Source organism: Astatotilapia calliptera, chromosome 13 (genome assembly GCF_964374335.1).
Source record: "Astatotilapia calliptera chromosome 13, fAstCal68.1, whole genome shotgun sequence".
Classification (NCBI taxonomy): Eukaryota; Metazoa; Chordata; class Actinopteri; order Cichliformes; family Cichlidae; genus Astatotilapia; species Astatotilapia calliptera.
In genome coordinates, this window is record NC_137434.1 from 20,427,359 (window position 1) to 20,454,976 (window position 27,618).

At 40.2% G+C, this 27,618-nt stretch overlaps 1 protein-coding gene across 1 annotated transcript; it reads left to right on the forward strand.

Annotated features, from left to right (window-relative positions):
* Positions 1-129: 129 nt before the first annotated feature.
* pgbd5 (piggyBac transposable element derived 5) lies at positions 130-27,618 on the forward strand. The gene is made up of 7 exons (XM_026189704.2): positions 130-918; positions 6,175-6,605; positions 11,054-11,188; positions 16,813-16,993; positions 20,391-20,588; positions 21,229-21,334; positions 22,734-27,618. The coding sequence occupies exons 1-7, from the start codon at positions 525-527 to the stop codon at positions 22,927-22,929; spliced, it is 1,641 nt and encodes a 546-aa protein (XP_026045489.2). The 5' UTR covers positions 130-524; the 3' UTR covers positions 22,930-27,618.

Consider the following 27,618-nt stretch of genomic DNA (forward strand, 5'->3'; position numbering starts at 1 on the left):
CATAATCTTCCTTCACCTCAGCTTTAGCAGCTGCCATCAGCCGCACCGCTCCTGTCCGAGTTTGCTTTAGAAAGTGAAATCTTATTGGCTGGCGGTGCAGCGCTACGGCGTCAGGTGATTCAGTGCCAGCCACTACTCTCGCTATTCCTCGGAGTGGATAAATAACTCGCTGGTCTCTCAACCCGGATGCTGAGCCAAAACTATTGATGATTTTGCCCAGTGAGCAGCGCTGTGGGCAGAGCAAGGGGGCGGAAATATTCCAGTACCCTTGAAGCGGACAGCTGCCACCGGATCTACACTCTGCTGACCACCGGGCTCCGCATCCGAGCCGGGACGGCAGGTGGATCATAATTCATACCAAACACAGGGGAGGGTGTGATCGCCACACTGAAGGCAAACACGTCTCCTGCTCCTGCAAGATCGTGACCACTTGCACGCCACTGAGGAGGTAGTGAAAGGGTGAGAAAGAGAGTGGAAGAAAGAGAAAGGGGGGAGGAGAGAGGAGCATCACTACAGAGAGAGAGATGGCGGAGTGCGGGCGAAAGGCGCTGTCTCTCCTGGAAGCGGCCCGCTCCCGGTACGAGAGCCTGCAGATATCCGACGACGTGTTCGGCGAGTCCGGGGACGACAGCAGCGACAATCCCTTCTACAGCACCTCCGGAGACTCCGACTCTGATAACTACATAGCCGAGGTAGGTGAGGAGGATCAGCAGCAGCAGCAGCAACAGACACCGCAGCAGCACCACCACCACCATCACCACCAGAAACGAGGCGATAAGGAGAGTGGACACAGCGGGGGGACAGGAGGTGGCAGCGCAGCAGGACCTCCCGGCTCCCTATCCCGTAGTCAGGCAGAGGAGGAGGGCTGGACGGAGACTCTGCAGGATGTCACGGTCCCGCCGTACAATGATACATACGGTGAGGCACGATGGATGGGCTAATTTTTGCACTGGTGGGGAGCAAATGCTCACGGCTGTGTAGTGATTGGATAGACACAGACAGGAGTGCCGTCCGTGTTCACATTTTTCAGGTCAGGCAGGCCATTTCTGTTTGTCACAACAGCCACAAAGCAACTACTGCTTTTTTTTTTTTTTAAACAACTGAATACTGCTCTCGTTTTTATCTCTCTCCCTCTCTCTGTGTATGTGTGCGCTTCTTGCTTGTGTGTAGTGACACATGCATCGTTAATTGCTTTATTAAGTTAATGGCAAAGGCTTAACCTTTGATGCATCACCCCTTGGTGCTGTTGTAGACATGCTGTCTTATGTGTATGTGCTCATGTTTCAGAGCTGTTTCGTTTAGAGAAACGGCATGAAGCCTCTCCTGGCTCCATGCACATGTATTATGTGCAAATTTTAGAATAAAATAAATAAATAAATGGCACATTTTGTTGCATATAAACTCAATGTGCATAACAAGAAATATCTATGCACTTTGTAGAGCCACAACTTAACCTAGCATGCATGCCTTCTGATGCTATGTAGGTGTGTGCATTCATGCAGAACTAACGCACAAATGCCAGCCTTTGTCCACTGGTACCAACAGCTTAAATGTGAGACACAAGCTCAGAGAATCCTGATTTATTCATTCGGTTATTTTCCTTTTTAACTGCACACTTCTGCAGGTCTGTTTGTGTGTGTGTGTGTGCTCAAAGGAGAGACATTTGTGTGCATGAATCGTGACAGTTAAACAGCAGTGTGTGCACCCACACTGCTCCTTCCTCTCTACCACACCATTAGACTGTCAGTCTTAAGAACAGTATTTATTTATTTAGTCCATTATAGATCAGAGAGTGGGGTTTGGGGTTTATAGTGCAGCTCTTTCAGTCAAGCTATGTTTGGATTGGTTCTCCTTGTCCATCTTTCCTGCCTCCGCTGAAGCCAAAACGATTTGTGAGAATGCCATCCTGTTTCCACCGTGACAGGATGCACTGTTGCAGACTTGGAGGGGAATCGGCATATGGCTGTAGTAGATACGGACCAAGCCCCAGTGTGCTGGCACACTACCTAGTAGGAACACACTTATTCAAATGAATAAAAAGCCCTGGCTGTAGATAACCTGCCAAGATGCCACTGCAAAGTAAGTGAACAGCACTCGCTGTTTGCAAAGAATTGTTCCCAAGCTGTTCCAGTGCAGCAAACACCGAAATGTACTACATGATCATTAAAAAAAACCCCCACATATGAACAAATGAGATAAAGCTTTTAAATGTTGTTTTGGAGCTATTTGGTTCAAGAAACAGCCTGTTCCAATAAACAGAAAACTAAAAAAAAAGACACATACTAAATAACATTTATTTCTGGATTTTTTTATTTTTTTTATTTTTCAGATCCAGCTAACTTTAGTAATCCTGCTCTGGGATAATCTGAGCCTGGATATAAAGTGGTGTCTGTTTTAAGCACCCAAAATAGTCTGAACCAAGCTGCACTGAGCTGGGGTACCATAAGAGGTTCTTGCTGTGCCACAAATGTTAGAGGATGTTCAGTACTTCTACATCCTGGACTGTCTGACTCTATTTAGCTGTTGTGACTTTGTTGACTTAAGCTAGGGTGGCAGCAGGTGTGTTTGTATGGTCTGGTCTGATTTGTTAAAAATGCAGTCAGTGTCTGTTTGCACAAGCCACTGCAACTCTAGGCCTGCCATCCTGTATCAGGGTAGGTATGATTAAAAGCGTGGATGTAGTACTGCCAGAGCGCATAATCACACTTCAGACCTCAAGTAGCCAAGACCTTACTCTGACTTAATCAGCCCGAACAGATAAGAATGACTCCATCCTGAGCAGCATGTCTGCATAAATGTGCGTCTCCGCAGATTTTAATGGCACGAATGACGTTTCGGCAAAGTCGGTCAGTGCCCGTCTGTCTGCCTGCCCATTTCTATGTCAGTCAGTGCGTGCTGACACAGGATGTTCATATGTAATATGCTGTCTTCAAATGAGTTTGTGATGGTTGCCCCTGCAGTGCGAGGCGGGTGGCAAATGACTAGACCAAAGATTATGAACTGTAGCTCTTAGATTATATAAGCACTTTATCATGATGTCGAAGGGAATTAAAGAACTATTTATTGCTTCACTTTGCTGAAGCTGACTGAAAGATTACTGCTCCTGTCCATATGTCAGTTCATCTGTCTGACTGTGTATTGCTACCTTGTCTGCATGAGATCTCTCAGCCATTAAAAACACTTAGACAAAGATGCATTTTATTATATTTATACATAATATTCTCTATCAATCACATAAAGGTAGAACGCTGAAGTAATTGGACTAAACAACACAAATGAAAACGTTTTTGCTTAAAGACAGTAGATATTGTTTTATTTGTAAGTCCAAAAAAAATGTAATCAATAGTCGCGGTGGTGAGAAATTGCACTTAGGTGCTGTCTCTTTAATTTCCACTAAAAACTGAACTCGGAACACATTTAGTCTATGTAAGGGTTGATGCACTTCAAATACACAGTAATCTCTCATACTAAATCCATGGCTATAAAAGCTCTATGAGACAGATGTTTGTCCTGGGACAATGGAAATGCCACAACAGCTGATAATCGCGAGGGATTATACCTGTCTGTGTGTGCACTGTAGGTGGATTTTTCTTTTGAGCAATGTGGGAAATCGATATTTATAGGACTGCCACATAGACTAGCATCAGCTGAAAGAAGAGTTATGTAAATGATTAATCCTGTTTCATCTGATTGATGCGGGCTGGACTGACGATGAGCTGGCAGGGCTACTCAAAGAGGAAGGTTGTGTTTGCTCAGCAGCAGCAGATGAGACAATTCTATTATCCAGGAAAATGACGAGTCCTTCCTCACGCTGTATTCGTACCTCCCTTCTGAGATGAGTCGTGTTAAATCATTTTGCCTCAGTAGATCTTCAGTCTGAACGTCTGATGTTTTTATTCAGGGGTGGACTGGAAGTCATGTTGAATATTACCTTCAGCTTTCAAGTCTAATTGGATGTGAATGAGTTGATCTTTGAGCTGTGCCCTGGCTATTTCTGTGTCTTGTCTGCAAGCATCAACTGAGTGGGAGTGCTTGTATCCCACTCTGTCTTTTCTACACTTCATGTCTTGTCCTCCTGCACACTTTTAACAGTGTACTATATAGGTTGAAGTCGTGTGTGTTATCGTTAAATCCGCAAAGAAAAGAGCCTTCATTATTTTAGTTGCAGCCAGCTACACAGGGCCTGAGAAGGGAGAGTAAAAGCCTTTTTTTTTATGTTGTTCTGAGATAATGAGATTGTGCTGTTCAATCGAGCCAAAAGATGTTCTGCTCAAAGTCCAAATTACCTCTCATGGATCCAACAACCTGAGAGTGAACCAAAGCCAGTTAACTGCACTGAGTATTGACTGTGTGGCTCCAAAGCTACATCCAAAGGCAGACGGACGGAGAGCTTTTTAAATGGGAGATAAATGTTATCTCGTCCTTAACCAGCGAGGGAGAATAATTAGGTCAGGCAGAAAAGTCCCGACTACGCTTCACTGTTGCTGCCATTAGCACATTTTAGAAAACAGCTCTGATTCTTTGTTGATTAATTTTAGTTAAATTACCTATTTATCCATTGCCTTTAGCTAGTTTTGCTGCTAATTCATTAATTATGCCATTTCAAACATTTATACCGCAGCTGATGAACCTTTTTTTTTCATATTTGAGCATTTATCTATTGCTTTTAACAATTCTTTGATGTTAATGTTTGTAAATACAGTTATTTTAATTGTGTCAGGGCTTCTTTACTTTAAGCCAACAATTTAAGTTTTCGTTCAGTACTTTAAAGGATGGATCAGTCCCATCTCCATATTTTACAGTTTAACCGCGTCCTTATTTATCTTATGTTGGGCTAACTCTCTTCAGATTGGCAGCACCTGACAAACAGAAGGTTTGAACAGCATGTGTCTAGAGCTGTGGGTTGTGAACACCATATTAAGAGTATTCCCTGTATTTGACAATGTCTAAAAGTAGCGGGAAAAAACGACTCAAACAGTGTTGTTATTTGAAATTTTGGCCACGTGAGTGTTATTTTGAATGTTTATTCTTTAAGCTGTTAGCCACAGTCACACATAGGCCACAGTCTGGCATAGAGACCAGTTGGCGACTTCTTAGCAACCACCGCTTCCTAGGGAAAATTGTGCATGCCTCAACCAGTTAGTGAGTGGTTGCTGGCAGTGACTAGGTGAAACTGATCTAAAAGGGATATACGGTGCTGCACAGACAAGTTTCTTGTGAGCGGTTTGATCATCAGCACAATTAGCATGGTTCATGTCACTGTCACTTCACAGCCACCTGTTCTCTCTGCCTATGTGACCAAGGCCTACACTTTTAGACATCTCTTTAAGTTGTTCTTATGCTGCAGTTTCCAAAAAGAAGCTTCTTGCTTGATAACATAGACTTTCAATAGATTTAAGTAGTACATTATAAGGACTAAACACTGTACACTGATCACACAAACTTTACAACCACACACAGATGAAGTGAAGCTTCTGTGTTATTCCACAGGTTTAGATACATTCAAATTTCATTAATAAAAAGGCAAATCATTCTGTATAAACAAAACCATCAGTCAAATTAATTGAAATAGTGCAGATGTTTTTTAATGGCTCATGGCTCGCAAACATTAAAGCGTGATTTTGACTTATTGCCTGCCGTAACACAAAAGCAACAAGACACTGAAGCCTTCCGCAAGCATAGAAATGCCACACTTTGACTGGCACCACAGTGTGGTGGCTGTCAGGTCATGTAAACTTTCTAACTGCTGCCCTGGGCTTATGACATTCATACCCAAAAGCTGCTGATGCACGAAGTGTACTGCGTTCCTCTGATGTTTTGTTTTTTGGGGGTGTTTTTTGCTACAATGTAACACCTAAAATTAATTGATGCTTTACGTTACTGTTCTCAAGATTCTTTTGAGATGTCACTGGAGTTTATATAAGCAAGAATGAGCCTGTGTGCATCCCACACAGCTTTGAAGATGACAGCTCAACAAAATGATATTGTATTGTGTCAAAAAAAACCCTTCTACTCAGCAAAGTCAATCAAATTGAAGGCTTCGTACCAAAGTTAAAAAGCTGGGCGTAAGTGACAGTGCTGTGTGCGACTTATCCCATGTGCGATTCTCTGTCTGTCAATCAGCATAATTTTTTTTGTCATAACATTTCACTTTTGTCCTTTTTCCCAACACAGGACCTGCTCAAAAGATGCCGGCCACCGCTACAGCCTTGGACTTTTTCCAGCTCTTTGTCCCGGACAACTGCATCCAAAACATGGTCACTCAGACTAACATGTATGCCAAGAAGTTTCAGGAGCGGTTCGGCTCAGACGAAGGCTGGCATCCCGTCACGGCCCAGGAAATGAAAGCGTTCCTGGGCTTTGTCACCTCCACCAGTGTGCACCGCTGTGAGTCAGTGCTCAGCATCTGGAGCTCGGGCTTTTTCAGCAACCAAAGCATCGCCTTGAAGATGAGTCAGTCGCGTTTTGAGAAGATCCTCAAGTACTTCCACATTGTGGCTTTCCGGCCATCACAAGGAAGCAACCAGGGCCTTTACAAGATCCAGCCCTTCCTGGACTCGCTGCAGCAGTCCTTCAGCTGCACTTTCAGACCATCACAAACACAGGTGTGTGCGTTGCGACAGGTGGCGTTTTCTTCAAGCCTCTCTTGATATTTTTAGATGCTTTCTTTCAGCTGGCAACAGATTCTTCTTGCCTTTAGGAGCACCACATTTTAACAGCACAGCTACATTTTATTATGCCTCATGAATTGCGTAGTATAAAAAGAAACGACCAAAGTTCCAGAAGTCATTTACAGGTGATGATGTTGAGGAAATCACTTTTTAGTCATCCACATCCAAAGTTTTGCTGTGTCAGCATGTTTATGTGTTCCAGTGCAATATTAACTTTCTGACCTGGAGCCATAACACATTTACACAGATGCAGAATGAGAAGGAAGAGGACAGTAATCAGTAGGTGGGGTATGAGTTGCATGTAGGTGTAGTTGCAAGGGGTATGCCAAGAGATTGTCTTATACATAGTTGTAATTTAATTAGTTTATCTCTTCTCTGACAAAATCATTTGAGCTATTTAGTTTTAGATGTAAAGCAAAAGAGAAATTTGTTGAATGACTGTTTTCAATTCAATTTGTATTTATACAGCACCAAATCACAAGGCCAGCCATATAGCTGAGAAAGCTATATGCAGTGCTGCAGTTTCACTGGAGGATATGTTTAAATATGGTAAATGGACTGGTTCTTATGTAGCACTTTTCTACTCTCACTGAGCACTGAAAGCGCTTTATACAACTCGTGCATTCACACAAGCACTTTATCTAAGGCTTTTTTTAGTGCTTCTATCTAACATTCACTCGCATTCACACTCCGATGTGCATCGGCGAGTAAATTTTTTAACAATGCTTCAAGTATTGCAAACCAGCTCATAGCTCCAGCAATGAGTCTCTGTTTGAAAAGCCATCTACACGATGACTATATATATATATATATATATATATATATATATATATATATATATATATATATATATATATATATATATATATATATATATATATATATATATATATATATATATATATATATATGGGGGCGCACTCTGTTTTACACAGGCTTCCCCTGCAGAGGAATCTTAACTTGTGTATCCTATCCACATTTATGCAACTAGGCCAGTGGAGCGCCAGCCTTGTTTCTCTATTTTGGGTGGGCTGGACTTTTTTTCAACTTTCCTACTTTACTTTCTTCTCTGGATGAATTCATCACTCTGCATCACTGGAGATTTAAAAGTACCCCAAATAACCAGCCTGCCTAAAATCAGACTGATCTTTCACCACTGTGCCCTTTTTAACTTAATTTTTTTTGTATTATTTTGACATGACAGCAAAAAGAGGAAGCTTTTGAATCAGTTTTCTCTTTAGGTGTGTTCTTCTTGAGCAAAAAGGCACAACAGAATTTACCACGACCTTGTTTACGTAAATCTGATGAAAATGTAACATTAAAAATGTGTCTGATTGCTCCCAGAGTTCAAGCAAAAAACAAAGATCTTACATAAGATGCAGTTTACTCTTAAAGTATTTGTTAGTAGAGGATACGGCATTGCATACAGTTCCTATAAGGGCTTTTCTTTCTTTCATAATTATAGCTAAAATATTGCAACTTAATATTCTCAGTCTTTTGCGCAGGACACTGGGGTTGCTTTCAAAAATAAGTGAACAAGTTGATTTATTTGCTGTTGTCTTTCTACTGTATGAGTGCTACAACATCATCTTCATTATGAAAGATGATGCCAGTTCTGTGATGGGAGCATTTGGGAACACAGGCACTTAAAAGCAATGCCCTCCTCATATATCATCCACATCTAATTCATCTGTGCAAATAGTTTAAATATCAATATTTTACTCTTTATTTCATTGCAGCATAGTCACTGGTTGGGTGAAGTGTGTTAACTTAAATCTAAAAATGACAAAACTGAGCCAGTGAGGTCAGCAAGTGAGTGTCGTTGGCAGTGACGGGGTTTATGTGAATCTAGGCCAGTTTGTTTTATCAGTTCATTTTCTGTATTTTCTGCTCCTGATAGTCTCTCAGAGTGGACTAGAAAATACAGACAGTCTGAAACTGTAGCTCCACTGGCAAGGAAAAAGCAATCTTCTCAATAAATGACTGCCTTCTGAGAAAGAGGGAAAGAAACAAGTGTAGTTGTTGAACTCTGAATGGCAGATAATAATGGTTTTAAATGGGATGTATTTAAGTATTTGATTTTTTTAGTCATGTTGCTGCTAGCCTGGTAGCTCGATCCTTTCAGTTCAGTTTTATTTCAGCAGTACCTTCAAGGGGCTGTATATTGCAAGGTAAAAACCCTACAAAATATTCAAGAGAAATTTCCAACAATCAGACGATCCCAGTGGGTGACAGCAGGAAGGAAGAACTCCCTTTTGACAGGAAGAGGCCTCAGCAGAACCAGGCTCTCAACCAGGGGTTAAGAAGACGCCTACAGATTGGCATTGGCAGCATTGGCAGCTGTCCACTTCCTGCTGTGACAAAACAAATTTCCCACGTTTGGGACTAATAAAGCTTATCTTATCTTATCTTATTGTTGCTGTTGTTGGGCTCCACGCAGTCCTTGAGCTGCCTCTCCAGTGAGTATGGAGTAAGGCCCTGAAGGTGACAGCTGTTGTGAACTGCTGCTGCATGAATAAAATTGAACTAGACTAAATTGAATATAGTGCAACTCCAACAGTGGGGAAACAGTCATTGTTCAGCTCTCCAGGAGAACAAATCAAGAGACCCATTTCAGAGGTCACTAATATACATGGGTAACAGCTAGGTGGTCAGCTCCCAGACAGGTAAATGTAGGAGTAGGGGGGGCTTAGCAATGCAATATTGAAAATAGACATAGTTTGCATCTAACAGTTAATCATGTAGAGAAGAATTATGGGGGAAAAAATGCGCTCTGTTTTTTTTTTCTCTAACAAACTCTAGCATGTTCCTCGAGATACTCCTAACAGTGATGCGTCACATATTCTATGTCCATTAGATCTGTGCTGGGGTTAGTTTTGCATTCGCTCAGATCATGTCTGGACTGCTTTATTGCTGCTGTATTGATTTGCAAGTGTAAAATAATTATTCAGAAAGCCATTAGAAGACATCCACTCGAAGACGGTGAACAAATGAATGGTTTTATTTTCTCAGACAAATGATTTACTTCAAACATTTTGAAATGTAATCACTTTGGTTTCAGCTGTAATAAGATGAGAGAAGACGTCACTGTGCAGCTGTGCCGCAGCTACAACATGAATTATTTCTTAGGCTGTTGTGGTCTGGGTGACATCATCCATCCGAAGTCTAGATGGCCTCATTTATTTTTAACTTTTATGACTCCGTGATTCCATATTTGACTGGAAAATGACTTGTTGCTAGAGCAGCACGGAAGTGCTGGTCGCCACTCGGTTAGTCAAATCATGATGGGCTGGGCGGGAAGAAGAGGCAGGGAAAACACCGGAGGAAGGGAGAGCCCTGAGAAATTTAAAATGCAAATATTTGCCGAGTATCAAAACCAATGTGTATCTTTGGATTTATGACTGTTGGCTTTTAATATACTTTCTTTGTTTCTCGTTCACCATTTGGAAATTCCTCTTCAGTATCTGATATGACTCATTAGGAAAATAAGGGGGGGAGACTTGCACATTCATCCTAGTATTTAATGACTGTGGGCTTAGGGGAAATAATATAGAACATACAAATAAAAATCAGTTTGTAACAACTGTACATTTCATATCAAACCCAATTCTGACAGCTGTCCAGAATGCAAATATATTCAGCTTAGTGTCATAGAAAGCAAAGAAAATCAGTTTTAGTTAAAGAACTTATGAGTAATGAGTAATTTAACTCTTTTGTGTGTGTGTGTGTTAAATTGATTGTCTTAAAGAATGAGAATCATAAAATCGTGTGTTTCTAAGGGCACCCTGAATTTTCTTCTTATACAAATGAACACCTTTTTTTCTCTCTCTCTATTTTTGCCACTCAGAGAAAAAGTTAGTCACACCTTATTTATTTGGGGATTTTATTTTGTTTTTTATATATTTTTGTCTATTTTCATTTGAATGGAGAATCATCCATGCTAAAAAGAAAATTAAATATAAAAAGGCTTCCACTGTTTGGATGAATCCAGGCAGAGAAGGAAGTTATAATGCATAAATGTAAAAGGTATGGACAACGTGAAGATGAAACATCAAAATGAAGTGAAAGTGACAAGGCAGAAGTTATTTTTCGGAGGGGTTTGCAAACAGAGCTGCACGAGTGAGAACATGTTTCTGCTGACAAAGTGTTTTTTGTTTTTTTACTATCACGCTCAAACACATACAGGACTTGCGAGAATCTTCAGTTGGCCGCCTTCTCTCTTTAAACTCTTGGTGTGGTATTAAATCATACACAATCTCATTCTTATCTCTCACACAGGAAGCCTCACAAGGGAAAACTAGTTATGTTCATTAGCACCTTTTTGCTTTTGATGAGGCTATGCAATGTATGTATGTAAAAATTCACTTAGACCCATGTTTCAGGTTCTTCATGAGCCCTTGATAGATGAGGACCCAGTGTTCATCGCCACTTGTACAGAAAGAGAGCTGAGGAAGAGAAAGAAGAGGAAGTTCAGCCTCTGGGTCCGACAGTGCACCTCCACTGGTTTTATCTGTCAGGTATCTGCACACAATACTCGATGTGTTTGTATGTGATTTGGAGACACGGAGGTGGGAAACTTCCTTCAGAATCACAATTGTTTCAGGTGTGATTTGAGAGTGAAAAATTACATTAGAGGAGATGAAAAAGAAATGATTGCATGTCTTTGTCTGCTTTGATTCTATTTTGATTTGCTGCTTTGCAACTTCATGGCAGAAATATAAAATTTGTTTTATTAAATATGGCATACAGAAGTCTCGAGCGTGCCTGAAGTCAAGTAAGAAAGGCTTTCATGAAAATATCAGAGGCTTTGATCTTCGCTAGATTTCAAATCTTATTCTTTGAATGTTGCATCATTTAGCATTCAATCTATTACTTTTCACAGAAAATTATTATATATTTTTTTTATACTGGTAAATTTATGTGCAACAAACTGCACGGTTTGAGTTTAAAATGGATCACATGAAAAGCCTTCTGGGTAAAAAATATTGTCTTTTGATGTTGGTTTTGAGTGGAAGCGCTACTAGCTCAAGCAGGCACATCTCAGGCAGGCAGAGCTGCTCTGACTAACAACCTTGTCCTTACTGCAACCTTCCACTCCTACGCCGGTTGGTTATGTAATACACCCATTTAACTGAGACCCTGCATGGAAGGACTAACAGACCTGTCCAACTCTGAGCATTACAGAGCTCATTATACAGTGGGAAAACAAATTCAAATTCAAATTTTATTTGTCACACACACACACACAACCATACACAGTATGACATGGGGGGAAACAAGAGAGAACATGCCCCAAAAGATTTTGTTCGTGCAGTTTTTTTTGCTAAACTTGATGCACTTTTTATGCATCAGCCTTCCTCAGTGTTAATCATAGTGTGCATGTTGTGCAGGTCACCCACATTCAGCCACCCACACACATGCAAGCTCACGCAAGCAAACACACAAACATTTGCATTGGTATACTTGACAGGAGACCATGTTTTTAATACCAGTGATACCCAGCTACAGTTTATTAGTTAAAGGCTTCTGCTCCCTCAGTGGAGATGAATGGAATTTCACTTGTGCTCACAGCAATGGAAAACGACATTAGAAATTCAACATCAACACATATTTCCAGAAAGACTGCCCTACTTACTCAGACATATCACTTCTGTTAGAGGAAGAGTTTTATAGGGTGAAACTTGTTTGTTTGTTTTTTCGTTTATTTGGTCAACAATCACCACAGCTATGTCATCAAGTAAATAGGAACCCCAACCGTTACCTTAACCTAAATCTTATTCTGACCACCAACAATGAAGGCTGAGAACTCGTTTTTAAAGTCTTCTGGGTTTTAAAGTAAAAATAAAAGAGATCAAACACAAATGCAGTATGTATTTTATTTTCCCTTAAACAAGAAAGTCTTGTTCCTGCTCAATTTAGAGGTCGCCACAGCGGGTCATCTACCCCTTATACCCAACATCCTTCTCTTTCACACCGTCCTCTGTATTTCCTCCTTCACTACATCCATGATTTTTTTCTTTGGTCTTCCTCTTTTCTTCCTGCCTGACAGCTCCATATTCAATATCCCCTGTCCAGTATATCTGTTATCCCTCCTCTTCATATGTTCAAACCATCTCAGCCTTGCCTCTCTAACTTCGTCTCCAAGCTCCTCGATGCTCTGATATACATACACTGAACAAAAATATAAACGCAACACCTTTGTTACTGCTCCCATTCCCCATGGGATGGACGTAGAGACCTAAAATTCATTCCAGATACACAATATAACCATCCCTCCCAAACAGTGGTCACAAATCAGTCCAAATGTGTGGTAATGGGCACATCTGCTATATTGAGATAATCCATCCCACCTCACAGGTGTGCCACATCAGGATGCTGATCTGACATCATGAGTAGTGCACAGGTGTACCTCAGACTGCCCACAACAAAAGGCCACCCTGGAATGTGCAGTTTTTTGCGCTATTGGGGGTCTGGGGACCCAGAACCGGTCAGTATCTGGTGTGACCACCATTTGCCTCATGCAGTGCAACACATCGTCGCATGGAGTCTATCAGATTGTCAATTGTGGCCTGTGGAATGTTGGTCCACTCCACTTCAATGGCTGTGCGAGGTTGTTGGATATTCATGGGAACTGGTACACGCTGTCGTATACGCCGGTCAAGCACATCCCGAACATGCTCAATGGGTGACATGTCCGGTGAGTATGCTGGCCATGCAAGAACTGGGACATTCTCAGCTGCCATCTGCCCTGAACAATGTGAACCATGATTCATCCGTGAAGCGCACACCTCTCCAACGTGCCAGACGCCATCGAATGTGAGCATTTGCCCACACAAGTCTGTTACGGCGACGAGCTGGAGTCAGGTCAAGACCCCGATGAGGACGACGGGCATGCAGTTGAGCGTCCCTGAGACGGTTTCTGACAGTTTGTGCAGAAATTGTTTGGTTGTGCAAACCAATTGTTCCAGCAGCTGTCTGGGTGGCTGGTCTCAGACGATCTTGGAGGTGAACCTGCTGGATGTGGAGGTCCTGGGCTGGTGTGGTTACATGAGGTCTGCGGTTGTGAGGCCGGTTGGATGTGCTGCCATATTCTCTGAAACGCCTGTGGAGACGGCTTATGGTTGAGAAATGAACATTCAATGCACGGGCGACAGATCTGGTTGACATTCCTGCTGTCAGCATGCCAATTTCACGCTCCCTCATTGCTTGTGGCATCTGTGGCATTTTGCTGTGAGACAAAACTGCACATTCCAGGGTGGCCTTTTGTTGTGGGCAGTCTGAGGTACACCTGTGCACTACTCATGATGTCAGATCAGCATCCTGATGTGGCACACCTGTGAGGTGGGATGGATTATCTCAATATAGCAGATGTGCCCACTACCACACATTTGGACTGATTTGTGACCACTGTCTGGGAGGGATGGTTATATTGTGTATCTGGAATGAATTTTAGGTCTCTACGTCCATCCCATGGGGAATGGGAGCAAAAACAAAAGTGTTGCGTTTATATTTTTGTTCAGTGTATATTATGGTCACTTAGAATTAAATGAGCACCTGCAACTCTGGCATCTCCGGTTCAGTTCTTTGTCTCTTTGTCAGCATCCTTTTGTCTCTAAACCATGAATCATAGCAAATGTCACTGCCGTCCTGTAAACCTTTCACACTTGGTGTCACAAATCACTCCTGACACCCAAAATTCAAATTCCTTATCCACACTAATGCGTTTTTGTTCAAAAATGCATCGTTTTCTCTCCGTTTTGGCTTCCCGTCCACACTGAAACTACGTTTTTCCTGAAGGAAAACGCATCATTCTCAAAACGCTCTCGAAAATGCATACATTTGATTTTCGAGACTTTCGAAAACGAAGACGCATGTTAGTCATGTGATGCAGTCATGTGACCAATTAAACAAAGATAGCGGAGGGCATTATACAGCAGTTTTGTTTGCCCTGTTAAAGATTAATATCAGTTTGTACATGCTCCAGATAGCTTTTCTTCAAATTCTTTAACTCTCACTCGCTTTTGCAACTTTGTACTTTTGTGTTACTCGCAACAACAACTCCACCTCATTGTTAGTCCATTTAAAAAACTCGGTGCTTTTTTGCAGCGACGTTTCAAAGAGCCGGAAAGTAAATAAACGGCAGACAGAAATGAAGCAGGCCGAATCTTCTTGCGTTTCACGCATGCGCAGGACTGGAACCTTAAGCGTTTTCGGCTGTTTCAGGCGCAACTGTGAAAACGACTGAAAACGCCAGTGTGGACACGGAGCGTTTTCAGACGAAAACGCCGTTTTCAAATCTACCTGGGCTGGTGTGGACGTAGCCTAAGTTTGAGAACCTCCATCACTTGATTTTGTTAGAGAAAAAATGCTGCAATGGAAAAAATCGACAAAATATCAGAACAACTTTCAAGGGCTGGATGTTCATGAGTACAGCTGTTTAAGGAGAGAAAAGCAAGATGATTAAAGAATGTAAACACATGATCTGGAGTAGGATCAAACGACCTATTGAATAAAACTCAGTTGCATAATTCACACTTTCAATAGAGGGGAAAAATATACAGAAGCAGAGAGAACAACATAAAGACTCTTTAGAGAGACAAGACAAGATTGGACCAATACTTGTGCAACTTCAGAAACAGAATGCACAGAGATTAGCAGTAGAGCATGCCAACATTTTTCTGCTCATGCACAAATTGACCCAGACTTTTTGGACAGTTGGGTTGTAAGAACAAGAAGACAATAATACAACTTTGAGAGTCAGATACTTTTTATGATGAGATCAACATTTGGCATACAACTGTGTACACTAAAGGGTAAGTGTTTCCTTCTTTAGCCTGGAAGTAGGCCAGAATAGCATTAGTGGAGTGAGGAGTATCCTACACAGAATGTTAATTTCCCTTCTTTTTTTTTCTTTTTCATTTAGTTAAATTGCTTTACATAAAATAAAATAATCAAACCATTCATTATTTTTCTTGTAATCTGACCGTTTAAAACAAGTTGTGTGCAAGAAGCATCGCAGAGCCTGTCATTTAAAGCCGTATTCCATTATCCCATCCATTTAACAAATAAGCATTAGCATTCACGGTGACTGCAGGCGTTTGGCAGTCACTCAGTGTTCACCAGTCCTCTGTACACTGACGTGTGTCTCCATTGAATTCTGTGTCTAAATGAATTGCGTCGAGGGAGAGGGGGGGAAAAAAATCAAAGAAATAAAATGAGTTAATGGAGCGAATCAATGAGATTCCATTAGCCAGTGTACCACACAGGGATCCACAAAACACACACACACAAACGCATGGACAGGCCACTTAGTTTAATAGCTATGGGTCTTGCGTAGATGCCGGCTAATCAGGCTAATGCCAATCAGCTCCCAAACGATAGTAGAAAGTTCAAAAGGCACACAGAGCCATCTATGGGTGTACATTTCTGTTTGTTCAGTCTTGATAATAGCTTTCTTTGGGCCCTAAGGACTGCATCATGTTCCGGGAATCATATCTACAAATGCTTCATGTATGTTAAACTAGGAGGCAAAGCTCAGCTTGCATTGATCTATAGTTTGTACAAAAGTCTTGAGCCGCCCCTCGTTTCATGGCTTGAAGTGGCTTGAAGTGGGTGATCATGAAAATAAATCCAGAAACTGAGATATTTAAGGAAATTTTGATCCACAAAAATAAAATTTTTCTGCCAATCATTTTATGGTTCAGGCTTTAAAGGGGTAATTCTCATCTTGGAAAAACAAGCCTCCTCAAATCTCCACTGTAGAGTCAGGTGTGACAGTAGCTTGACTCACAGATCAAACCAGCTACATTTGGTTTGAAATTTCACAGAATATCCTAAGAAGCACCAAAATATTATTTCATGCCACTGGCATTACCTTTAGTGTTGTACTTATACCCCTGATATTTCATGCTGGAGTCTCCATCTTAATGTAACCCGATGTTTTATGAGTCCAAATACATTTTTATTTCAGTTCCACAGTATTTTCTCCCTCAGGATACACTTTAATTCAAAGTCTCTACTGCAATTTTGTAAATTGAACATTACAGTTTCTCTAGGGTTTAGACAGCAGCCTCTGTAAGCTAGAAAAGTAAAAATGTTTGCATCCACACGTCCTGACTTGATCCCCCCCCCTCTTCTGCAGATCGCAGTCCATCTGAAAGATGGCCAGGGTACAGATGGTCTGGCCACCTTGAAGAACAAACCTCAGCTCCACAGCCTTGTGGCTAAGCAGCTCTGCCAGAACATTTCCGGAAAAAATGCCATCATCTTCACTGGGCCATCCATCACGAGCCTCAGCCTCTTCACAGAATTCAGCAAACAAGGTATGCAAAGAAGTTTCTGCAGCAGATTATGTCTGCTGCTTGTTCTTTGCTTGGTCTTGTTCTTTTCCCTTCCCTAATTGTTACTTTGTTGTGCACTTTGTAATCTATCTCCATCTCTCCATACCTCCCCTTTTTGCACTTTAAAAAAATGTGGTTATTCATTTTTAATGATGGTGTGATTATACCATCCCCAGGCGAAACAGCACGCACAGGACAGCAGTATTCTCTATTCTATTCTAAGATAAAACTACAAAGCCAGACAGTATGCATGTCGAATAATTTATTTTTTCATCTCTTATCCGTATACTGAGGATGAACTTGCTAAATTACACAGATGCCTTTGTTACTCTCCCAACAGTGCTTTCACCAAACTTGTCAGTCCCCCAAATTATCTATTTTTTTAAAGCTAACTGGCATTTAAGCTAACTAATCTGAGTTAAAGGAACTTTGAGTGTGGAACATTATAAGGCGATTGCATCGTCTCCAAATAGCCAATCTGTCTGAGAGTGTCTGCAATTTCACTCAGTCAGATTGATTAATGTTTGCAAATAATTGCCATCTATTTTATAAAAGCAGGCAACACATTGCAGTCAATCAGAGTCACAAAGAAGAATCCACGCACACCCTCGTCATCCTGTTGGGCAGGTGCTGAGTCAAAAAAAAATGTGAGAGAAGAAGAAATAACAGTTCACACACTGAAGAACTCCAGATTCCTTATTTATTGCATCTAGTGACGTTGGTCATCAGACCATCATCTGATTAAGAGCAGGTGTGCTCGAAACATCACTAGATGTCAACTCAAATAGTTGCTGGTTGTATTTGCTAGATAAAAACAAGTTTGGTGAGCGACTTTGCAGTTCAATTGCTGTCTAGCAGCAACTGCGTCCAGCCAGGTTCGGCCTGGACTTTGAATGTAAGCAACTAATGAGTTTGTGTGAATTTCTGTGTAGGTAGATATGCAACATATTTGTGATTTTTGGCAATTTGACACAGTTGATCCCTGTATTATCATAAAAAGATTGCATGTATTTGCCAACTTGATGCAGTTCTGTCACAAACCAATAGCAGACTGAAGCAGACACAGCAAAGTCTCTTTGAAAGTGGCAAATGACTACGAGTGGCCAAGTTTGATAGTACCAGTCTCCAACTGGTTTTCCTAATGTGAGTGTAGCATTAAAAAATTGAACGAATTGTCATGACTGTTAGGATGGATGTGTTTTTTACTAGTGCTCGACATCGATCCTTACAGGTTTGCAATGCACTGCAAAAGATTGTTTATTGCCTTTTGACTTACATAGTAAATCATGAAAGATTAAGCGTTTTGCCTTGTTGGAGCTTGAAAAATCAATAGACAGGTAAAGTAGACACTTTACCGGACACTTCATTCAAACACCTGACAATGAAAATCTGAATCAAAAGTGTTTGAGTCACTCTCAGTATGTTTTATTCATAATCTGTGGCGGGAGTCATAAAACCGATGCTTTTGTTTCGGAGATATTGGGATTTAAATGTTTTAATGCTGTCAATCCAGCTGTGATACTCTGATATTTGTGCTCATTATACATTTTTATTTTAATATGAAAATATACATTTACTTTGTTTGCTTCTTTTACATTAATACTGAAAGTGGGATAATGTGAACATGCTATAAAAGCTAAACACAATCAATGCAAGCAGAGAATAAACATTCAGCTCAACAGCTCCTCTGATAAGTTTTCATTTTTACATTTTTTTTTTTTTGTTGTATTTTTGCTGAAGAATAATTGGCAATTTTAAACTCAACCAAGCGGAGCTTCATTATGTCAAGAAAATGAAGCCTGCAGATATAATCATCATTTTCTTTTTCTAATTAGTTGAATCAGCCCAAAAAAGCCCAGTTCTGAGCCTGTGAATGCATCGTCTGACATCTTTCCTTCAAATTTATCTTGCTGGATTAATTAGCTGAGGTAATTACTCCATATTACTCCGCAGTACTTACTGTGGACATGCGTGCATGTACTACACAGATAGAAATCAGTTTGCAAATGGAGACCAAATCAGCGGCAGTCAGCCAGATGATTGTTTTGTGTCTGCTGGATGGAAGAAAAAAAAGAGAAAGTTTCAGGAAAGAAAGGGATACACAAAAATCACTGCAACTAACAATCACTCCTGACTTTAATTGTTGACTCATTTTTTCCCTTAAAGAATCACTCAATAATTTAGTGTAGTGTATAAAATGACTAATGCCCATAGCAATTTCCCAAAAGCCCTAGCTGACAGATTTGATTAGTCCAATCAAGACTGCAAAAAAGCATTCATTTCACACAACAGAAGTCTTTTGAGAAACTGTCTATTAGTACAATTCTCTGCTCAGAAGCCAGTTTGTCGGATAATTGTGTCCAAAATGCATCAAAAGGCAAGAATATCACAAGCACAATGAAGACGTCCAGTAAAAATAAATTGAGGCAGCACGAAGCAGATAGCTGCCAGCTGTGCCTGCAGCAACATGTCATCCCAAGGTGGTTTGCCCTTAATTATGAGTCATTTTAAGCCTTAGTACAATATATACGAGTGGGTTATACAAAAATTCACCTCCAGACGTTGGCTATGAATGGGGGAAATTATCCATAGAGAATGTAAAGATGTTTATTTCTACTGCAACATTGTCCATTTTATCATGACAGTATATTCTCCTTGTCGAAAACCAAAAAGAGCTTTCAAACTGAAAGTTCTCCAGGAGTCAGAAAGCAGGTGGAACTGCCATTAGAGACCTTTGCAGTTTGGAAAACAACCCTTCCTCAAATAACCATGGAAACGGCTCAAAAGTGGAGAAATGATGACTGCAAAATTCCCTAAGCTGTTTTGCGGAAAGCTCTGGCACCTGTATCGCCGGAGATAACCTTAGAGCAACCCTAATTTACAGATTCTTAGTAATCAAATGTCCAGGAAAGGACAGTTTCAAAGACTTTGCATACTTATTGTGGAAGGATGATCGCACCTACACCTTTAAGACCACCCATGAGTACTATTTCCAGATGGTTGGACAGATGGGGGGGTCACTGGTATGAAATGGTGTGATTATCTTTGTCAGGTGTAAACAGGACTGTTGCCTGGAGCACATCTGCTTCAACCCTGAAGAATGGGAGAACATAAAATCCAAACTTGACTCTTTTTCTTTTTTTATGCATGTCCTCCCTGCCTTGTACAGCCCAGTTATAGGAAAAAGACAATGAATCATATCTACTGCATTTTCAAATTAAAATGTATTTGTTTTTTGCAGCACAGTTCTGCAAATGTTTCTGGGTTAACGCCTCGTTAATAGTTGATGACGTGGTTTTACCCTCAAGTGGCCATTTTAGGAACTGCAGTTTTTGCTATTTGCCACGATCATCCTAATTGTCTCTCTGTCCCTCTCCAGATATCTATTGCTGTGGTTTGCTTAGCACCAGGAAGAGCGACTGTACAGGCTTACCGCAAAGCATGCTGGTCTGTGGCTCCACGCCTGCTCAGCGTGGCCAGTCTCGCATAATGATGAAAGGCAGCATGTCGCTGATCAGCTGGTACAACAAAGGACACTTCAGGTTCCTTGCCAATGCCTATTCCCCAACAAAAAAAGGTAAGAAGATCATTTCCCAAAGCATTTCCCCACTACAGGAAACTTCGTTTTTCCTGGAATTAAATAAAAGGAGCTTACTATTAGAAATTATTAATATTTCAGTGCACAAAATCCATTAATTTTAGTAGAAAAACACAAAAGCAAAGACTTTCGGTTGTCGTTATTAAGAATTAGGAGTTTTTTGGGGGAAACTTTGGCTAACTGTACTGTCATTTGTGGATGCAAGTCACCATCTAGAGAAACTGGCACATCATTAAGCATTTATGTCACAGAGAATCAGTGCGAGCTTCTAATCCGTGGTAATCCATTTCCAGGAGGCGCCAAAAATCATGATATTCCCTTCCTCTTATAGAATAATCCACTCTTCATTGTCCAGTTTTGTTAGGTTTTAACTCTAAATGAAGGTTGCAGTCTGCGTTTGTGCTCTTTGAGTGAAGAGTGCTGCAGTGAAGCAGGAAAAGTTAGGCTGTTATCATCCGGCATTGATTTTCCTTTCCCCTCTGCGTGTATATGTGTGTGACTGTTTTTCACTTTGTGCTTGTAGTACTTAATTGATGGAGTTTACTTTTGTACTGCCAATAATTATACGGTAATTAGTTTAAATGGGTCTAGTTTTTGCCTCTCACTGTGTTTGCGTCAGGGCTGATCATTAAGAGGAAAAGTGGGGAGATCCCGTGTCCTTTGGCTGTTGAGGCCTTTGCGGCACACCTCAGCTACATCTGCAAATACGACGACAAGTATAGCAAGTATGTGCACCGTTTTACACAACATTACTTGTTACCAAGAATATTTTACACCACAATGGATTTTAAATCAAACAATCAAGATGTTTTCAAACTTTCAACTTTAATTCAGGGGCTTTGACTAAAGTGTTACATTAGATTTGGGGGTTTTACACACATTTTTATACGTAGTGCTCGATTTTCCGAGGCTCAAAGTAATTAAACAGACCGAAATTATTTCAAATGTGGTGATTGTTTTTATTATTTGGATAAAAATCCTCTGTAGTCAATGACTGCCTGACGTCTACATCCCATGGAGATCATCAAATGCTGAGTTTCTTGCCATGAGATGCTCTGCCAGGCTTTAACTGCAGCCACCTTCAGGTCTTTCTACCTTCACTTTTGAATTTAATAAGTAAAAAGCGTGCTCTATTGGATTGAGATCAGGTAGCTGACTTGGCCATTGAAGAATATCCTTCTTCTCTGCTTTGCGCTTGCAGTATGCTCTGGGCCATTATTCCTTTTCACTGTGAAGCACTGTCCGATCAATTTTTCACCATTTGTCTGAATTTGAATCTGATCTCATCTCACTAGTGACCTGGTTTCACTGGCAGCCATACATGACCCTACTTCCACTATATTTGACAGATGATGTTGGATCATGAACTGTTCTGTCTTGCTCAATACTTTTCTCTTGGTTTAATTTGTCCAAATATATTTTTTCAGAGCTTTGCAAACTTTTTTTAGATGTTTTCCTGTATAGTCTTATTTGGCCTTCTTGTTCTTGATTGTAACCAGTGGTTTGCACCTTGTTGTGAACACTGTATTTTCATTCATTAAGTTATCTGTTGATTGTAGACTTTTACAACGATACATCCACCTTCTCAAGAGTGTTCTTGACTTGGTTAGATGTTGTGAAGTTGTTGTTTTTTTTTTTTTTCCACTACAGAAATAATTCTATGATTGTGTCCTTTTTTAGTTTTCTTCTGTGGTCTTTTTTGGGTGTTACTGAGCCATCCAGGTCATTTCTTCTTTTTAAACCTGCTGATTTGGCCCTTGTTTGCACTGAAATTGCTTTGGATCTCATATTTAAAAAAGAAAACAACGCGCAAGTTCAACACTTGGAATAAACGTGTTCACCCGTTCATAAAACTATATCCGTCAATTGTCCAATTAATTTTAAGCCTCTAAAAAAATGGAGGACTATGTATGACTGTAAAAAAAGTTAACATTAATTAATTAAAGCTAAAAGTCTGCACTTCGATCACATCTTGATTGTTTGATTTAAAAACCCAGAGACAAAATTGAAAAATCTGTTGGGCCTATATGTTTTTGGACAATAACTATAGATAGTCAAACGAAATCATATTATTTACATCTTTGCAAAGAGATTCAGCAGTAACCGGCTCATTTCTCCACACAGGTACTTCATCTTCCACAAGCCTAACAAGACATGGCAGCAGGTGTTCTGGTTGAGCATCAGTATTGCCATCAACAACGCGTACATCCTATACAAGATGTCTGACGCCTACACAGTCAAACGCTACAGTCGAGCGCAGTTTGGAGAGAGACTGGTCAGAGAGCTGCTTGATCTAGACGACTGCTCCCCCACACAGTGAGGAAGAGAAGGAGGAGGTTGATGAAGACAGAAGGAGCTCACAACAAAAACACTTAACACAACCCCCCCCCTCCCCCCCCACACACACACACACACACACACACACACACACACACACACACACACACACACACACACACACACACACACACACACATTCACGCTCAACCTTACAGACTTTGCACTCTGTGTCTATGTGATAATACTGAAGCAGTGCCAAGCCTATTTCTCTCTTCCTATAGTGGTTTTTGTGGCTCTGTAAATATTCATTAACACACAACTGCATATTACACAATAATCGTGAGCCATGAGACTCGACTGCAATCATTAACCCCGCAGATTTACTAAGGATTTGTCAACAGGAGCTTTTTCACAAGCAGAGCTGAATGATGGAACAGGAAAAGCAAGAAGATTTCACTCCTAAATGATGTCAGCTTCAAGTTTTAACGAGTTAAATTATTTATACAAGCCTGAATGAAACTTCTGCACAAAGTGTCCAAACCCCATAACCGTCAGGCTGAAAGGCTACATGTAGCTCAATATTTACACTCTGCAAAAACACCTGTAACAAAGTCTTAGTAAACCAGGAATAAGGTGTGTTCACACGCTGCATGCGTTAAGAATCTCGATTGTGATGTTTACTTGTTCGGTGTGAAAATGATTTCTGCTCCAGGTGAGTTTTGAAAATTTGTACGTGTGTATTTAGTAAGTGGAAACTGCCGTTTGTGTGTGCGACATTGAGCCAGAGGATGTAAATGTATGGCTTTTGTGACCCAGATGTGTTGTGTTGCTGCATATTGTACCTATGAGAGAAAGTCAGTCGCTATAAAGCCACACCCAGCAGTGTGCCACAGCTCCACAGCCTCCCAGAAAAGACCAAAAAGAGTCTTTAAAAAGTTCCTTCTTCCAGTTTTTTTTTAATTGTAATAAGTAATATGAAATAAACGGCAATAAAGTTAAAGCTAGGAAAACATTCCTAGGTTTTGTTTTGTTTATCAAAGAGTTTGCTTCTTGAACTCAGGTTAGCTGTGTGTGTAGGTGTTGATTTTATTTGACCACAGAAATTAACAACTCCACAACTGTTACCAAATATTACCCAATCTTGATTGGTACACATATATGTGACTTTTTCTGTAGGATTGAAAGGCATATACAAAGGAAGCAATTAATAGACTAGTTAATAAACAGGCATTCAGGGTCTTTAACAACAACTCTAACAACAAATGCTGTCACATCTGCGTCCCGTTTTTGTACCAAGAACACTTTTTTTGGCAGGAAACTCGTCATAATCATGTGATTCATTACACTTTAGTGTACTTAGCTTTGCAAGGAAGAACATGTTCAAATCTCCTCGATTAAATGAGCCAGTGTTGCTAGGCAATGAGTATAATCTTGGCCAATGGACAGGGATTTGGGTAATATTCCTTGGCAGCGTTTAGGTCCAGAAAGTAAAAACTAAATCACTGGTGGCTTATAAAACGTCTTAACAAAACAAATGTTTGAACAAATTATATATTATTATATTTTCTCAGTTGTTTTTGGCACATTTCACCAAACATTATTTCTCAGCACATTTTTGAAAAATGCACGTCCCAAAATTTTACTCGGTCAGTGAATAACTCTCTGTCCTCACAAATCACACAACGGTAAACCGAGCTGCTGAAAACGAATTTTTCATCAGAATGACCGACTAGACGTGTGTTCCTAATCTTTGTCATTTCCAAAATGTTTTTCCCAACTTTACATAGCACAATACAGACCAAAAAAATGTCTCCCTTTGCAGGTTTTGCCTGTTTCTAACAACCTGCTGTCACACTGTAGCTCTATGAATGTGTTTTATAGCACTCTTACACCTGAATTACACCTTTTATGCTAACCTGATCGTGTATCCCATCGGTTGATCTGAGAGGAATGTGTTAAACCAAACACCATGAAGCTTCTTACTTTGGAGCGGAAAACTAAATATAAAGAAAGCTGACCTGCCTCGAACAAAAAGACACATACAGTTAATAACTGTTAAAAATTCGAGACAATAGTGATTAGTCATCAGGCTAAATGTGCTAAATGATTTGCAGTACAACATCCCACGCTAAAGAGTTTAGACACGACAGAAAGAAACTTTCTTAAAGCCCCTGAAAACTTTGTTTCAAAGTTGATTTCATGTTGTTTCAATATGTTCAACTGTCAATCAGTAAATGAGCCAAAAACACCCCCCCAGGCTATAACACTGCTGTCTGTAGCTTTAACAAGGACAAGGTCAACACTTTATTGTTGTGCTGAACCGTGTCATGAAGACTGTAAGTGAAAGGTGTCGGTGCGTGCTTGCCCCATCAGCATGGTTCAAAGTGTGTATTCATATACTGGTATGATGACAGTCTTTATGCTGGTAAAGCAGAGTTGCTGAGCGAATTGGTCCCACCCCCGTCACACTCTTGCACTTTGAGGAGAGCTATAAAGTCAGCAACACACATATTAAATAATAATTTTATTTTGATTTCAAATTGAAAAAATAAACGACTCTCTGCTCTCACAGATGAATTTTGTAAATATTAGTAGATACATGAAATAGATTGTATTAAAAGAAAATACACCAATGATATATGAATGAAATTTAATGACTGTAACCAAAACAGAGAATTCTACTTCCACTGTAGATTTAGAGAAAGTGCAGTACTGTACGTCTGTGTATATTTTGTTTACAAATTACTGTGAGTGTATGTCCATAATCACACTCTTACTGACACTCGAGATTGTGATTTCTTATTAATCTTTTTCACTAATCCAAAGCATTGTTGTCGCCGTTACTCTTGCCTGTGTGTGTGTGAGAAAAAGCCACTGAATGTTGTAGCATTGTTCACCCCGAAGTAACACTCTGAATCTTAGCCGGCTCTTCTATCGTGTCAAATGTTTGTCAACTCCTCCTTCGATTACAATATTTGATATCCACAGATTTGTTGCGTAGTTTGCCATTCACTTGAAGTGTATCATAATGTCGACGTGAAATACAGACGTAGACATTTTAGAAGCCGTCTGCCACCGTGCTGCATTCACTGGCAACACTCTCCGAGCTGAAACAATGAAAGTAAATTGGACCATTAGATGGATTTTGTTTTAATAACACAAATTGTGCATTCTGCATCATTTACACAGGAAATGCAAAGCAACTCTTGCTACTGATGAGCACTTGTGTTTCATAGAGGGGTTTTTTCTATTATGCAAGGGTAAGGACAGATTTTTTCACTTTAACTCTGTAGGGAATGAAGAATTAATTTCTATACAGATGAATTAAAAATCTCCGTTTCCATTTTATGCACATTTTAAAAATGATAAGATTCAATCATTTGAGGTTTGACTGGAGCTCTTAATTGTGTCAGCCTGCTCCTATTTAAATAATCAATTACTGCAGAGATGTTAATGCTAAAAAGTCCAGCTCTCTATCATTATCCCTGTGCAGTAACTATCTAAGTGATTGTTATGGGTCACTGTGTATCAACACTACATCTATTAGTGTGAGTTTCTGAACACGTTTCAAGGCCATTAATAGATGGACAATAGACTTTTTTCTAATATATTCGACTTATCCAGTTCACGGTTGTAGCGTGGAGTCTGTCTCAGATGTCAGAGGGTAAAAAGGAGGTATATCCTGGGCAGGTTACCAGTCTATTGCAAGGGGTTAATTTTATCTGTTAATAAATAATAATAAAACATCCCAGTCACTGTCGATAGATTGCTATTTTGGAGAAAAAAGTATGGCTAAGCCCCTTAAAACCAGAAATCTTGACATCTGATTGGCATTTAAAGCCTTAAAAAACTATAAACTACAAACATGTGAGTGTTTTGTGTCTTTTTACTTTTGAATTAAGTCTGATATCTTCCATTAATGCTCATACATCTAGACATAATATGTAGACGTGAGAAAACAAGATGTTAATGATAAAGAAGGGAATTCTGTGGAGCCATTAGGTCAGAAATATTTGACTTTCATTTGAATTCGTCAGGAAGAAAAAATGTTGCCCAAACGTTAACTGCATGTAAATTATTACAAAAAGATAACGTGAAATTAGTCAGACTCATTTCATGTGTGTTTGTGCGTTATGTACCGGTTTATCATCTCCACACAGTGTCTCACAGATGTCTGTCGCTATCTGTGAGACGGATGTAATACTGAAGCATTTTGATGAGCGATAGCTTTGGACATGTTAAAGATTTCAAGTGACTGACCTCAGGGCTTCATGACTAATTGCTGTACTATATATTCACTCACACAAATAGCATATATACCCTTATCAGGTGCTTTCAAACCACTGTAGATTTATTGCTCTAATCAGGAGCTTTTTTGCAAGAGTTGTACCGCTATTATTTCCAGATAAAATGTCAGAAATAACAATATTACTAAACACCAAAATGTGGTAAAAATGTTCCACTTCCCATGATTCTGGATTGAAATGGTGGCTGCAGGATGTGGCATAAGCGATTACTGTGGGCTAAGTGTTATCTAGCTTCACAGAAGTGCCAGAAGGATGTGTGTATGTGCATGTAATGTTAAAGCTGGCTGTGTTTGAAAAAAAAAAGTAATAACCGGTGTATGCTGGACCAAATAACTTTCTAAAATGTGTGTGGTGATGAGCTGTACAACGTTGTCGTGTAAATGTGTTTTCATTAAAACACCACTCATAAGTGCCACATTAAA